We start from the raw sequence: 16267 nt of genomic DNA, 5'->3' as shown, positions 1-16267 counted from the left end.
TCTTTGCGTAAATGTCGCAGAGCTGCACACTGCCCCGCATCTTCCTCTTCTTTTGTGTGTGTGTGTGTGTGTGTGTGTGTGTGTGTGTGTGTGTGTGTGTGTGTGTGTGTGTGTGTGTGGTGGGGGTGGGGGGTGGGGAGGGTGTCTGCACTTGCTGAGCATCTATCGGCTGGACCAGAACACGATGTGTGCATGATGTCGATCGCGAGGAATTCACCGGAATAACTCTTTTTTTTTTTGGCGAAGAGGCATTGTTTCGACATCGGGGAGAGAGGATGCCTCGTTAGGCTTCAGGTAGGGCGCCTGACACCCCCCATCCAGACCCCCATCCCGACCCCCAAACACATACAACTAAAGATTTTCTTCTTCTGCACATGTCTTTTTGGTTTCGCATAGTGTGCCCGCTGGATTACAGGATGGTGGTGTTGGCACAGCGTAAGGCGTGGATGCTATGTGAGTAGTCTGATCCTCCTCCACGTCCCTCCAGGTGATTTTCGTTGGCGCGGCAGCATCGTAACTTGGTTCCAATCGTCCTAATTATTTTTTTTAAGACGGTGTGTGTGTGTCTATGCCGGTGTTTTGTCCCCTGCTCTGGCAAGTCTTGTGCACAGATATAGAGCCTGTATCCATTGGACGGTCGACGTAGCTTTGCGGGTGTGGTGCAGATCCTTCGACGCGCAAAAACACGCACCGAATACCTTTGGAGGAAAACAAATATTTTTCTTTTTTTCTGCCTAATTACACGATTGAACAGTTTTTTTATTGATAAATTCACATAAAACGTGTGACTTCGACAAACCTGCGGTTGCGTAAATTACGGCGTGACAATTGCCACATACCACTGCAGCAATACTGCTTTGCCCACTTTTGCGGTTGCGGGCCACTTCTTGGCGCATTATAACCTCCCGCTTCTCTCGGTGGCCGAGATGCACTTTTCTATTCGGTTAAATGAATCAGGACACAATGGCGCGTAATGGTGTCCACGGCGCTCCGTCCTAACCAGCAGGTCAGTAAACAGGTATTTCTCACTGTGTGTCTGAGAACAGAAGAAGATGCTTAAAAAATGTTCCCGTCGGCTCAAAAGATTGAGCGTCCAACCCTGAATGTGAGCAATGTGCAACCGTGAAGACTGAGACACACACACACACACACACACACACACACACACACACACACACACACACACACACACACACACACACACACACACACACACACACACACACACACACACCAAGACCAGTGTTGTCTCCATGCCTCACTGAAGGGGGGGGGGCTGAAGGAGAACCTGCAGGCGTCGAGGGGGAGCTCGGCGAGAAGGATTCCAGCAAAACGGGTTTTCCAGTCGGAGTGGTTCGGATTTTTTTCTCTTTTTTTCTTCTATCCAGCCTGCATGTACATTCGAGCATATGCATATGTATATATATATATGTGTGTGTGTGTGTGTGTGTGTGTGTGTGTGTGTGTGTGTGTGTGTGTGTGTCTCCCTGCGTGTGTCTGTGCGTGTGTGCAAGCTCGTGCGGTGCTGAAGTGGACAGCGCCTGCAGAGCAACAGAAGGCGCAGAGACTGCGAGGTTCCGGGGTCCATTTTAAAACAGAAGTCTTGGCTGCACGGCTCCGTGTTTTCGTGTATTTTTCCTCGCCCTTTGCTGTGTGATATCTGCTCTACATGTCGTGCATGTTTAGTTATGCAAAAGGGGAGTATAAAAGGGACAGGATGTAGTGTTCTCCTTATTTAGGCTGCATCCCCGAACAGCCCAAGGTTTGTGTGTGATGATGAGGGGAAGGGTGCAGGGTGTGATATAATGTGGAATATCACACCACAATTAAACCGCAGCCATCTTTGAAATAGTCAATGACTTAAGTTTAGGTGTGGCTGGGTTCTGACTGAACTCCTCTCGTCTGCCTCGTCTCTCCTCCAGCACGTAACTCACATTATATTGACCTTGAAATGTAACCATCATACCCTTTCACAAGTGTGCTGGATAAAGACTCCGCTCAGTTATACATACGTTCTGTTTGCACTCTGTTTGCAATTGGTCAAAAATGTGTTTCAACATTACATGGAACATGAAATAACTGGCGAATGTCTCAGTGAATACATTTTAGTCCCTGTAAGATTCACATTGAAACAAAAATATCTGACAAAGAAGAAAATATACCAACAAGGAACTTGACAATATACAGTATATTATACATTTTATATAAGCCCTAAAACCCAGGACACCAGAATAATATTAAATCAAATTAATCTATTTAATTGTCCAAGTCACTGAGAAACCTTAAGATAGTAGTCAGATATTTCATTTCACGTATAAGATGCTGCATCGTTCTGGTTTTTCTCTGTTCATGTTCACCCCACTGAGGTAAATGCAAAGGGAGAGAATGTAGGATGTGGGAGCGCAATATCCTTAGAATCATTCTGCTTTATTACAACTACCGCAGCTTTTAGCTTTTGGTACCTGTTTTAAAGAGTGAGCAAGACTTTATGGATACTTGTCCATATGTGGAGGATGCTGGAGACGGATTGAAGTAAACATTCCACTCATTGGCTGCTGAGCACTTCTTGTGGATTGACAAATGTAACCTTGTGGAAAAACACCGTGCTGGTCTTCTCAACTACCACATCAGGATGTCTCCCAGTTGTAGCATCTTGTTGCTATTTCTCGTTTGTGTTTTCTCATCAACATTCATTTGGATGAAGGAAAGCCAAGCAATTTAATAAATGGGATTATTTGGTAAGACTAACATTCAGGAAGCCCCTTTTTGTTGTGCTTGAGCTTATTGCTCTCATTCTTTTTTTTATTCACAAACAAGCGGGGTGAAACATATTGCATTTGGAACATCACAACTTGCTGAAAAGCTGTAGACGTGTTTGTGACCTTCCCTTATATATTAGTTCACTTGTGCTCAAAGAAAAAGTCTAGAAATACGGCTCTAGCTACCGTTAGATTACAATGCAAACTTTTGATCAACCGTTCCTCTTGTTTGCGCCTCCTGCAGAGCTGCTCCTGTGGATGGTACGAACCTAAAGACCAGGTGGCTGCAGGATGAAAACATGGCCGCACCCCTTATCGCACCGCCAGGACCTGATAGCTTCAAGAAGTTTACTTTGGAATCGTTGGTGACTATTGAGCTGCGCATCAATGAGGAGAAGAACAAGAAGCCAGCCAAGCAGGACAGCAGCTACCGCGACGATGACGACGAGAACAAGCCCAAGCCCAACCGCGACCTGGAGGCCGGCAAGAGCCTGCCCTACATCTACGGGGACATCCCTAAGGGACTGGTGGCGGTACCACTGGAGGATCTGGACCCATTCTACCTGAAGACCCAGAAAGTGAGTCTGTACACATGGACACACACACACACACACACACATGGACACACACTCGAGTTCTTTAAACCTAAGAGTGTTTCTGACAAGGAATGGGTGTCAAACCTCAGTACTTTCTGGTAGGAATAAAATGATATTTGGCCTCTTTTGCACACTGAATTCTTTTTTTAATTTACTTCTCATGTGTTTTTTTTAAAATTTGTTTTAATTTCCATAGACACCCAGTTCCATTTACGAATGCTATTTGTCCCTCTCACTCAGGTGTCCAGACTACTAAATTACAACTGTATGTATGTTCAAAGAGTATGAATTACATAAAAACCGGCTTTTTGTGCCTCTCTTAATTTTGTTTAAAGTTGAGGTGTAGTTTTTGAGATTTGGTCATTTCTGTTTCTTAAGCAATAATAATAATAATAATAATGGTAATATATTTGATTTGTAAAGCCCGTTTTAAGCTTCTAAAAACCAACATTTAAAGCAATGCAATATAAACAAGAGAAATGACATCACTGTAGGAAACAAAACTAAAACTGTTTCTGTTAACTGGCATCACAGATTGAAAGCCCATTTAAATAAATTTGTTTTAAGTGCTGTTTTGAAAGTGGTGATTGATGGAGAATATCTGAGGTTCTGGAGGAGAGAGTTATACTGGGTGGGGGCCATGCCCCCCAGGTCCGATGCGGGGAGCGTGTCAGTGCAGGATGTGTGTGTGTTGATATATATGAATATGCATTAGCCATAGTTACTCATTAGCTTGTGTGGCATTTTGAAAGATGGCCCAACAAGGACTGTGGTTGTCATATGAATGGGACTTCAACCAGAACATAGTGTCCTGGTAACCCTTTTCCCTAATTGAACAGCATACACACCCATTTCGATGCTTCTGCAGATCGACAGGAATGTCACTATATCAGTCGCATACAAACACTATTTCCCACCCGATGTTCAGTAGATTGAGTGGCCTCGTCATGCAGACAAGCCGTTGTTTGGTTCGTGGCGGGCGGCTTGCGTGCGTGCGCTGTTTACAGTTGTTACAGTACAGCCATGATTAGGTTGCACACTGTAATTATGTTTTCCTACTTGAAGACCTTTGGGGAGTCAGAGTCGTCGAGCTCTCGAGCTGTTGTCAGAAAAGGTCAGAAGCAGTAACCGTTGAAAGGCCGTAGTTCCACATGACGGACTTTGCTAATTGCTCAGAAATGAATTCCTTGAAGGATAGAAAAGCAGCAGGAGGCTGAGAGGACTGGGGGTTGTCTTCGATGAGACACGTCTGTGGGGTTTCTGTCCTTACTGACGCTCGGTGTGAGGACAGCTGAATGACCTTGAGAGTCCATGAATGTCCTCATCATGTGTCCATCACCTGTCAGCCAAGACTGACTATTTATATCAGCTGAGCTCAATTTAATGGTGTTTTTATAAACTGGACTTTATAAAGCAACAAAGCAAAAATCTTCTCCCATGCTAACATCATTTGGGCTTTATTTTTTACAAAGAATTATGTAACAAAATTTGGCATTTATTTTCAAAACGTTCTCCTCTAATTGCATATTCTTTTTAATGCGGCTGTTGTATACCTCAGTGTCCCCACACAGTGTACATTCAAATATATATCGTCCTATCTGAAAAACCTTCATCATTAGCGCAAAGGATTTATTTAGATATTGTGTGTGTGCGTGCATTCACGTACACAGTGTCTGTCTCTCCATCTGCTTCTCCTCCCTGACTTTCCACCGTGCACGCTGACTGTTACGTAACCCTCCAGTCCAGTGCACAAGGAGGAGACACGATTCAGATGACATAAACATTTCCATCGATACGTGGGACTGTGGAAAAATTAACTGACACACAACTCACTCGTCTTTTTCTCCACACACACACGTGCATTACTGTCACAGATGAATGCCAGTCCCGCAGGGCTCTTTGTGCACCTTGTGTTCGGCTCCTCGTCTCCGCTGCGCCTGCCTCAACCAGCCGTCCTGTCTGCTCTCAGCTTCAGGCAAATCTAATTACGGCCCCTCGATCTAGTCTTGTTGTAATGCCAAAATGGAGCCGATGCCTCTTCGGTTCTGGCAGCTTGATGGGGCTGTGACGGCAGATCGGGTGGCGACCTTGATGGAAGAACGTTGCTCTGTGTGTCGCTGAGGGCCGGCGGGACGGCTCAGGATAGATGTCTCGGAGGGTTGGGCGGGGCAATGACTGTGAAGGAAAGCAGCTCATCTTCCTTTTTCATGAATGTTCAGTTGTGGCTTTTTTGGATTCTCATTGGTGGTACAGAGGCGGCAGGGGGATAACCCCCCCACCCACCCCCCTTGGCTGGGGGCCGCAGCAGGGCCATGCCATGCTAAGCTAAGCCAGGCCACACCGAGGTCGTTGTCGATGTACAAGGTGAACAGATCATTTTTAAGAAGAATGTGACAAGAGCCAGAGAGGGAGGGAGAAAGTGAGGACAGGAATGAAATGGACGACACGTGCAGGGATCCATGATCACACTTGCTCTCCTTCTCGCCGCAGCCGTGAAAGACTGAAATCTGAGCCGTTTCTCACAGAAAAAGAGCTTCACTTGACGGGCTAATATTCTCTTATTTTGAGTACAATTGGTACAATTAAATGCTTTCCCAACCTGTGAACTCGTCACAGAGGATAAGCATCATCTGTCCTCCTTGTGCGGATTAAAGACAAGTAATCGCCGGGATATTATCCGAAAAGTCAAAGATGACACAATAAAGCAATAATGACTTACACGTAATCTTAAAGAACATAATAATTAGATCACATCATATTACCATGTGTCCATATTTTCTCTCCTCAAAGATACCAGGCTTTGTGGATGTAAAATGGCAGGAACTGGGAAAACATGAGCAGGTTAGCGCGCAGCACAGCAGCTGAGCCCCGTGCCACAGCTGCATTGATGTGTGTGTGTCAGACTCCCGGGCCATAAAATACGGTCCATTTACCAAGCGGGTTGAGAGAAGGGGGCTGTTTGAATTGCCGCTGTGGCCCTCACGGATGCAGATGCTGCAGCCAAGCCTGATGGCTGGAGCGTCTGTGTTATAGCTGCTCTCTCTCTCCCTCCCTCCTCGTCCCCCGCCCATCCCCCCGCCCACCCTCCCTCTTCGCCGTCTTCTCTGTCTTCTCCGTTTTCTGCCCAGCTCCCTCGCTCTGGCTCCCTCCGCTCTGCTTCTCCTCAAACTGCTGCTGCCACAGTTGCTGCCTGCCTGCTTCATTCACCTTCCATCTCCCCCGTTTCCTGCCTCCCCTCTCCTCCCCTCTCCTCTTCTCTCCTCCCCTCTCATCTTTGCTCAGCTTTGGATTATGAAATTTTCAGTAGCTTTGCAGCAGTTGGTCATGCATTACAAAAAAACAGGTTGCCTGCATATATAGCAGACATGTGTGTGGATATTAACCTTGCTTGTACTCATTTTTAGCTTTGCTCATTCTGGTTTAAGTGCACATGTCAGGTTATGTGTGTGCTTGTGAATGAGTTCATGTCCATGATTCTCATGCAGATGTAGTCAATATATGTTTTGAAATGGTTGTATTTAACAGAATTGTCATGCCACCGGCAACTGGTCATTATTTGTGATTTACAGTGTAACAGTATTACACATACATACATAAGATGTTTGTTTCTTGTGAACAACATTTTACACATGCACCGAATTCCTTCTAGGAGTGCGTAAATTACATGCAGTCATGTGACCACAATGTGGCATCTTACTGGCGTCTCCCATCGCGGTCTTCTTCTTCCTCCTCTTCTCTTTGCCTCCCCTGTCTCCTTCAGCAGTGAGTTGGAAGCTCTGTAGGGTTTAATGTAGAGAGGGTTGCCTTGTTAAAAGCACCAGTGCCCATATCACTTCTGCAAATGCACAGGGTCTCATTAAAGTTTCATGCAAATTGCCATGTATTATTTAAACAATTACGGGGTTATCCACAGAAAGAGGCTGGTCCGCCCTTCTCGGCGTTGCTCGTTTCCTTCGCTTGAAACAAAAAAGCTGTAGTTTGTAGGACGGCGCTGAGTGACTGGGACAACATCAGAAACATCTGGGCAGCCAGATTCACGCTGTTCAAATGGGTTCAGATCATTTTGTGTGACACATTATACAGAACTTACATTATGAGCAAATGCATGTATTGCCTTTGACTTATTACCTACACATGTTTATGAGTTTAGTATACTGAGATTTATGTTTGTGGAGAAGAAGCTTGCTTTGTATAAAATTGCTTTTGGTAACTGTTTCAGTGATCTGTATTATTGTGCATGTGCTGAAATGTGTATTTTTATCCGACTGTTAAGTAATTAATACTGTCTTTATCCCCCCCTCCCTCTCTCTCTCTCTCCACAGACATTTATAGTGCTAAATAGAGGGAAGACAATCTTCCGTTTTAGTGCCACACCTGCCTTGTACTTCATAAGTCCTTTAAATCCAGTTAGGCGAGTAGCTATTAAAATTTTGATACATGCATATCCTTTGAAATGGTGTCTTGACGGCAAAGATAAAAGAGTTTCCTGTTTGTATGTATTATTCATGATAATATGTTCTGTCTTTCTGCTCATATTGCAAATGATGTTTCCTGTGACTGTAACCACAGGACAGGATGACGTTAGGCAGGAACTAATAGCTAATATACTAATACTAATATAACTAACAGTCCATGAAATGTCAATGTCGTCAGGCTGCACAGTCTTTTGTGAAATTATTGACATCATGTCTATTTTTTACCACAAACAATTACAACTTGAGTCACAGTTAACGTTCAGTTTTGTGACTCATATGCAGAACGAGGGAGAAACGCTACAACTCGGCCATATTCTATGAAAAGAAAGTTTATTCCAAATGTGATCCAAACCCGCTCCTCCTACCATGATACACATACGCCCATCATCGTCCAATCACACGTCAGGCTACAGGTGGGGGCAGGATTTCTATAACAAAAACACCAATTGAAAACAATTGAATTGAAGAATTATTCAGACTTTTGCCTTTTCTGCCTCCCACAAGAATAAAAGTAAGTTTGTTTGCAGGATATTTTCCGGCTTCATGTGGGCTTAAAGCCAAAGCCAACTTTCCACTGAAACCATACAGCTTATTGGTAAAGATCTTATTGGTTTTTCATGCCATTCCATTTCCACTAAATATATACCACTTAAATATTTCATGTGTAAAATAGTGGCCCATGTGGCAGCGAGCACACGGAAGTTAAGTGCTGCGAGAAGGTTTTACCACATCAACACTTTGCTTTGAGGGATGTTGAGGTTCACTGGACCACAGAAATCACATTAGACCTATACTACAGTTACTGTACGTGTTTTCTAATGCTGTTTTACATTTTTAACAAGTATTGACGAGATTTGTGATTTGTGATTGTCCCTATAATCCATATTTTCCTTAACGTACTCCTCACTCTTTTCAGCATGATCATTATGTGTACTATTCTGACCAACTGTATATTCATGACCTTTAGTGATCCTCCGGAGTGGTCAAAACAAGTAGAGTAAGTATACATTTTATATATATAGAAACCCCCAACACATTAAATGCATGCTAACTCCCAAGTTTGTGCCTCATTATATTATTAGTTATCTTTGAAAAAGCCAGAAGCTAAAGGTCATATATGAGGCACAAACTGGAGGAAGCCAAATGCTTCTTCCACAGAAAATACTCTGCAAATTCATTGTTTCTGTGAAATAACAAAACAGATCACCAGAAAAGAAAATAGATGATGTAAGAATCTATTATTAGTAGTAGCAGTATCCCAAATGGATCCTGTATTTGTCCCTATTTCTTCAAACAGCTGACAAGGGTGCAAACGTATAGATGTGAGTGAGCTTTGATTCAGCCTGGTGAACTGATTCTGTCAACACTCATTTCCTTGCAGGTACACATTCACAGGAATTTATACATTTGAGTCTCTTGTAAAAATCTGCGCCCGAGGATTCTGTATAGACGGGTTTACATTCCTTAGAGATCCATGGAACTGGCTGGACTTCATGGTCATTTCGATGGCGTAAGTATTATATTTTTGTTTCATACTGTCAGTAGATTGTGCACAAATATTGTCATTGTTCTGTTAAAGAGAAGTTAAAAGTTGCCAGTCTTTCTTACTTTGTCCTTTCTTTCTGTCTGATAACACCATCTTCTATGTTTCCTCCATTGATCTGAGATTTTCTCTTTGGGAAATACATCCGACACTTTTCCTCATCGAAACTCATCCACCTTTTCTCTTTCAGTCTGCAACACTCGCGTTAAGGCCCCGAGTTCCCCGTTGACTATGTAGCACCCAGCATTCATGAGTCAGAATCACCTGCGTGACCACGACAATATTCACACCCATTAACGATCCCCACCACGCACAGTACCTCTCCACTATTTGTGTGTATCATAGCCCGCCTGTGTTTGAATTTACCTTTCCACCTCATATCTTCACGTAAATAACAAGCTGTTGTAACTGTGGTTTGATCCTGCAGGTATATAACAGAGTTTGTAAACCTAGGCAATGTCTCAGCTCTGCGCACGTTCAGGGTGTTGAGGGCATTGAAAACTATTTCTGTAATTCCAGGTAAGACAGGATGGGGCGGGGGATGGCTGGGCGGGGTCGGTGTTAGGTGTGCGTGTCTTTCTTTCCCTTTACCTTCCACCCTTCTCCTCAGTGGACAGGCTCTGTGAGTGGCGTCGTTTCCTCCTGGTTCGGTGGTGTCGTGCTCTTGGCGTGTGTGGTTATTGTCATCGTGTTTGTTCTGTGTGTGATCCTTCCCCTATTTCAGATATATAACAGAGTTTGTGGACCTGGGCAATGTATCTGCGCTGAGAACATTCAGAGTTCTCCGAGCATTGAAAACTATCTCTGTCATTCCAGGTGAGACTCAGTTTAAACACTAAGGCTGATCCTCTCACCCTTTCTTTTCTACTCACTATTATTATGATTACAATTATGATTTAAGCGACAACAAAAGAATTGGAGACAACCATTTTTTGATTTATTTTCCCTCCAAAATTATCAAAAATGGTACTAATACATTTTTGATAGGCTTTGCAGTCTCCTCCAGGGCCCTCTGAAGTGTCTGCACTCTCTTCTGCCTCCGTAGAACTCTCACTATGAGGCCCGTTTCCAAGGCAGCTGTGTTTCTCTTCAGAAATAGCTTCAACTGACTCCTTTACCAACGGCTTTGAGAATGAGCAAAGGCCCCGTTCCGTAGCAAAGAAATTTGCTGATAGAATCTTCTCATTTTAAGGGGAAAAAAACAGAAGAATCCGGTTAATACACAGTACCAGTTAAAAGTTTCGACACACTCGTACTGTACATGGTTTATTAATCAGCTAAGAATAGATCAAAGCTTCTCAAATTTGCAAAAGACAATCCTTCAAGTTCTACTATTACCAAAAAGTTACCAAGTTAAATGAAAAAATGCACTTTTGTAGCCAGGGATTTAATTGGATGAAAAGGATTCCATATTTTATGGGATATAAAACTAATCGTGTATATTCTATATTTATGTTAGACTCTATGTTGATGTTCATATGAGAAAGGTTATAGCTCCTACAGAGATCCCACAGAATCCACCGATTATTTATGCATGAAGACTGCCAAGCCTAGCTTGCGAACATCTCTTATGCTGCATGATGCTTTTCAGTCACTTGCTTTTACAATATTAGCCTACCAAGAGCTTGGCTGAAAAAATGGCACTGAAAGTTTGATTTGCCGTCTTTTTTTTATTTTTATTTTTTATTATTGTTTTTTCTTTTCCTCTCTTTTTTACGACCTATTTGAATGATATACTACACAGAAAAAGAAACCGTGTGCTCGGCAATGCAGAGGTCGGGGAGACGGATGGGACGGTTGAACGACCTATTGGACCTTTTTGAGTGACATTGGCCCGACATCGATCTATCTGTTGATAGAGGATGTGGAACAGATGTCCTGCTTACTCAAAAGAACCCCAACTGATGGCTTTTTTTTAACAGCATATTCATTTGGAAATATGAAAAAGGAAATCCTTTAAGTGCAAACAAAAAGGGGACGACGTTTGGATTTGAACTGTATTTAAGGGAATAGTTTAAAAGTCTTGATACATGTCTACTCGCTTTCTGGCAGGTAGTTTGATAAAAAGATCAGTACCACTCTTTTCTTATTGATGGTTAGTGTGACGCTCACCCAGCTGTCTGTTAGCTTAGCACAAAGACTGGAAAAAGCTAGCCACGCCATCTAACATCTCTCCTAAAATTAAATAATGAAGATCTAGTTTGTTTAATTTGTAAAAATACCAAATAGTCAACATGTTGGTTACCATTTTGAAGATGGTTAATGTGCTGGAGTGTGCTTTAAAACTTTGATATACAAATAACCATGCTGTTTCCAGTCTTTGTGCTAAGCTAAACAACTGCTGGCTGTAGAGAAATATTTCTCAGAGTGGTATCAATCTTCTCATCTTGTTCCCTGTCGGAGGAAGAGCGGATTTCTCAAAATGTTGAACTAATCCTTTAACTATTCCAAAAAATCCTGAAGGACTGCAGCACTGGAAGTGGAGAAAATGTAGATTTTATTGGGTAGTTTGAGTTCATCTGAAAATGGTTCATATACAGCGGAGGGCAAGATTTCAGAAGATAAAAACTAAATAATCTTAATAATTGACTTTTTACTTAATTTGTCCAAATGTGAACTCCTTTACAAAACACGAAGACCATACTTTACAAGACCATAAGTACAACTGGTGAAGCCCACTGTACGTTTGAGTTCCAGAGCGAGGGTGCCTGTGTGAGAAGGTAAAACTATTTCTGTCAACTGCAGGGTCACGGCATGGGGAGTTAGTGCTTTCCTACCGACACCTTATACAAGACAGTTCAAGAAGGTGGCCGCACCGGCACTGGCATTGAAGTGTTCCTGTTCAGCCTTGGAGTTTAAATGACCTGCATGTGGTTTCCAGTCCCCCTGCCTGTGCCTCTGTCCTTCTCATGGCCCCTCTTTGTGCTGCTGTGCTCTCTTCCTTACGGATTTCCTCTCACTTTTCTACAGTCTTCCCCCTCTGGTTCACTTTATCCATCATTGGTAATGAAATGCAAATTTCCTCGGTGAAATAGTCCTTTTGATTTGGTATTTTGTTCCAATATGTTTCTGTCTGGATGAATCAGAAAAGAGTGGGAAGGCTCCTAAATATTTCCTGTTTGTTTTGTTTCTAGAGATGTTATGTTTGTTATGTTGTCCAAAATGTATTTCTACCTGTACGCTAGATAAATCCTGACCTTTGTTCAGATGGTCAGCAAGAAATTCAATACAATAAAACTCACAAATGTCATAATATATATTCTATACTATTTAATTAAGGATAGTTTTGACACTTTTGATCTCAGTCCAGTCAAAATTCAATATTTCCCCTTTTTAGGGATTACATTTTAGCATTATTAGTTCCAAAAACAGAGTTGTTGTAGAAGTAAATAGTCCAAAGATTCCTTCCTGTGGCATCAGCATCTCCTGCATCACCTATGTGGTTTGTGTGCGCGACTGTCCTGCAGGCCTGAAGACCATTGTGGGCGCTTTGATACAGTCTGTGAAGAAGCTTTCGGATGTGATGATCCTGACTGTCTTCTGCCTGAGCGTCTTTGCCCTCATCGGTCTGCAGCTCTTCATGGGCAACCTGCGCCACAAGTGTGTCATCTGGCCAATCAACACCACCAAGACCATCGACTGGAAGGAGTACATCATGAACGACAGTGAGTAGAGTCCAGGCTTGGCCGAAGGTCAGCTGGCAGCCATCTAAGTGTATGAGTCAGACCATATGCTGGAACCACAAAACAAGATGTCCTTTTGGCATTGGTTGGACAAGAAGAATTGCTTTTAACTGCGCTGAATGCAAAATGTATGTGCAAACTGAAAGTGAGAAAATGGTCTGAATTTAAAGACGCTGCAGAATGGCTGCATAGGAATGTGGGCGTAATGACTCATTGTGGCTGTTTAATTTTTTTTTTCTCCAGCCAATTTCTACTTCCTGCCCGGCCAGTTAGATGCTCTTCTCTGCGGGAACAGCTCTGACTCTGGGTGAGATGCCTATCCTCTTCCCAAGACCGCTGATCCTCACACAGACCTGCTGTAGCTTATCTGGGGCCTGAAGTCAAATCACAAAATCAAGTGAAGCGAAGTGATGAATAATTTTTGGGCCGGGTGCTTCTGTTTTTTCTCTGCTACCCCTCAGCCGCTGCCCGGAGGGCTACACGTGCATGAAAGCCGGGAGGAATCCAAACTACGGCTACACCAGCTTTGACAGCTTCGGCTGGGCCTTCCTCGCTCTCTTCCGACTCATGACACAGGACTTCTGGGAAAACCTATACATGCTGGTAAAGCGGGTGTTTCAAAAAGCTTTAGCTTTTTCATTAGAGTATACAACACATACAAGTCCTCAAGTACCCCATAAATAGTCATCTTGCGTAGTGATGCTGTGAGTCATTAGTTGCTTCACTGATTGGTCGATTGGTGGAAATGCAATGAAGGTAGAAGGTTTTTTTTGGGTTAGTTTGTAAAAATGCCACATAGTACAAGCATGTGGTCTTGGATTGCAGAAAAGACTAATCAAAGCTGAGCCCCTTCAGTGATTCTTTGTTCTAATGCGTGTTGGCGTGTACGTCAGAACTCCTCCTTAAAGACCTAAAATGGTGGATCCTTCTGCCTCTAGTTTTTCCCCTTGTTCTCACTTGGATTTACCTCATCTGCAACTAGTCAGGCCTTTTCTAACCCGCCCGCCAGCCTGTTCCACACAGCAGCTGTGGTGACACTCCAACATACAGCGACCGAGTGGAAGGACGGCAGTGTGAACTATGAAACATTAACAGCTCAAGGATTACGTGTGACCAATGAGGGAGATGAGAACGGATGGAAGCATTGCAGCTAAAACTTCTTATTTTTGATCTTTGACATTCAGCTCCCAACTACAGGCCCTCACAGCTGTGTTTGGGGTGTTTTTGTGAAAAATTAAATGAAATTGATGGGAGAGTTGAGATCTTATCAGCTGAGGAACTTTCCACCTGCCCACATGGGATTTGGTTGGGGACTAAAAGGCAATACTTTTTTACTACATGTGAACTACAATCATAACTTGTGTTTCAGATAAACCTTTCTATTGCCTTTTGAAAGGGGAGCCAAATGAGGCTGATGAATGATTCAAATAGGAATCTGGTGCCCTTTTGTTTCACTGAGGACCTATTAAATACTTTTGTCAATCAAACCAAATTATGAACATTTCTATTTACACGTAGATTCATGAACTAAACCTCCATTTTAATACCGTCATCTCCTCAACGCTCTCATTCGTTCTGCTGTGCCTCTGTAGCTCCGGCCCCTCACTGACTGTCTCCACTGAGGATATCATCCCAGGCGATAGAAATTGTTTGGTTGTGCACAGCCTGGCGCATATTATAGTTCATACCAGAAACAGGCATTCACTAAGTCACAGACATTTACGCTGAGTCGAGTGTTCCGACAGGCCCAATGACCCCTGAGTTTAAAGATGTGGTCGACAGAAGGGTTTAGGTTAAGTATCTCCTCTCCCCTCACGTCTCTTCCACTGGCTCCCAACAGACCCTGAGGGCGGCAGGAAAGACCTACATGATCTTCTTTGTGCTGGTGATCTTTGTGGGCTCGTTCTACTTGGTGAATCTGATCTTGGCTGTGGTGGCCATGGCCTACGAGGAGCAGAACCAGGCCACCATGGAAGAGGCTCTGCAGAAAGAGGAGGAATTCAAGGCCATGCTGGAGCAGCTCAAGAAACAACAGGAAGACGCACAGGTCGGCCCTCTCCCGAATTTAAGCAGAAAAGTATTTACATAGCCATGTTATATCATTGTTCTGACTTCCTTCACGCATTTGTTTCTTTGCAGACGGCTGCCATGGCAACCTCTGCGGGTACCGTGTCGGAGGACGCAGTGGAGGATGACGGAGGAGGCCGTCTGTCATGCAGTTCTTCGGAAATGTCAAAGCTCAGCTCCAAGAGTGCAAAAGAGCGACGTAATCGAAAGAAGAAGTGGCGGCAGAAGGAGCAAGAGAAGGAGAAATGTGATAGTGAGAAGTTTGTCAAGTCAGAGTCAGACGACGGCAGCAAGAGGAGCCGCTTCCGTTTCCCTGACAATCGCCTGGGTCGAAAATCTTCCATCATGAACCAGGTGAGGAAAATAGTTACACAAACATCTATTCAACTGTTTAATGTGCAGATCATTTTAAATTGCACTGGGACATTTTCACGCCGTGTTTTTTGATAATAAACTTACCCTTTAAGTTTTTACAGCTCAATGACTGTTACTACATGAAAACAAAAAGAAAATAAACAAGATACCATAACATTGGATTGTGAATAAAAATAAATAATAGTGGAAAAATGGCTTTAAATGTGGCTTTGTACTTTTTTGAGGTGAGAAATATTTTAGATTGAGAGTGCTGCTATTATACTGTGTGGTGTTGCACAAACTTAAAAACAGAGGAGCATATAGTGGCTAAAGATATAGAAACACACGTCCAGGTCCTGAATTATTCACTGTGATTACATGAATGTTTCAAAGGGCACAATACTGCAGCTTTGCATAGGCCCACTGTGGCTCCACTGGCTCTTACAATATGTTTTTCAGTGCAGGATTTACTAAATAAGATAAGGAAAAGCTGACTCTATTAACTGAGGATTGTTGTAAAAAAAAAAACTGGCACACTGCGTGCAGCAATAATAACATTTGTATCAGTTTATGTTGTCATGTTGCCATTGGCGTGTTGTTTCAGCTGACTGTATCTCTGTCCTGTGTGTGTTTGACCTTGACAATGTAGGATGTCCCTGACCTAATTATGTATTCCCCTCTTCTTTATGAAGTCACGTGAGTGCTCCAACATGCCTCCTTAGGGAAAACGTCCAGGTTGCATGACATTTCCCACAACACACATGATGTTGCCTTTAACCATGACCACTAG

The 16267-nt window shown here is 43.2% G+C and overlaps 1 protein-coding gene across 12 annotated transcripts in view; it reads left to right on the top strand.

Annotated features, from left to right (window-relative positions):
* Positions 1-16267, top strand: part of scn8aa (sodium channel, voltage gated, type VIII, alpha subunit a) — a 39526-nt gene that overhangs the window by 464 nt on the left and 22795 nt on the right. For 2 of the 12 annotated variants that reach the window (XM_078092435.1, XM_078092406.1), the window contains exons 1-12: positions 122-294; positions 397-453; positions 3004-3337; positions 7678-7796; positions 8738-8827; positions 9212-9340; positions 10098-10189; positions 12841-13038; positions 13300-13363; positions 13518-13659; positions 14897-15103; positions 15196-15477. In XM_078092435.1, coding sequence (XP_077948561.1) covers positions 3059-3337; positions 7678-7796; positions 8738-8827; positions 9212-9340; positions 10098-10189; positions 12841-13038; positions 13300-13363; positions 13518-13659; positions 14897-15103; positions 15196-15477 — 1602 coding nt within the window. In that variant the 5' untranslated portion in view covers positions 122-294; positions 397-453; positions 3004-3058. Of the gene's footprint in view, positions 1-121; positions 295-396; positions 488-1255; positions 1354-3003; positions 3338-7677; positions 7797-8737; positions 8828-9211; positions 9341-9800; positions 9893-10097; positions 10190-12840; positions 13039-13299; positions 13364-13517; positions 13660-14896; positions 15104-15195; positions 15478-16267 lie in introns of those variants that run through there. The other 10 variants (XM_078092438.1, XM_040192873.2, XM_040192871.2 and 7 more) reach the window with 9 other exon arrangements.

The sequence above is a fragment of the Gasterosteus aculeatus genome, chromosome 2 (assembly GCF_964276395.1).
Source record: "Gasterosteus aculeatus chromosome 2, fGasAcu3.hap1.1, whole genome shotgun sequence".
Lineage (NCBI taxonomy): Eukaryota > Metazoa > Chordata > Actinopteri > Perciformes > Gasterosteidae > Gasterosteus > Gasterosteus aculeatus.
This window is presented reverse-complemented; position numbering and strand designations above follow the sequence as displayed.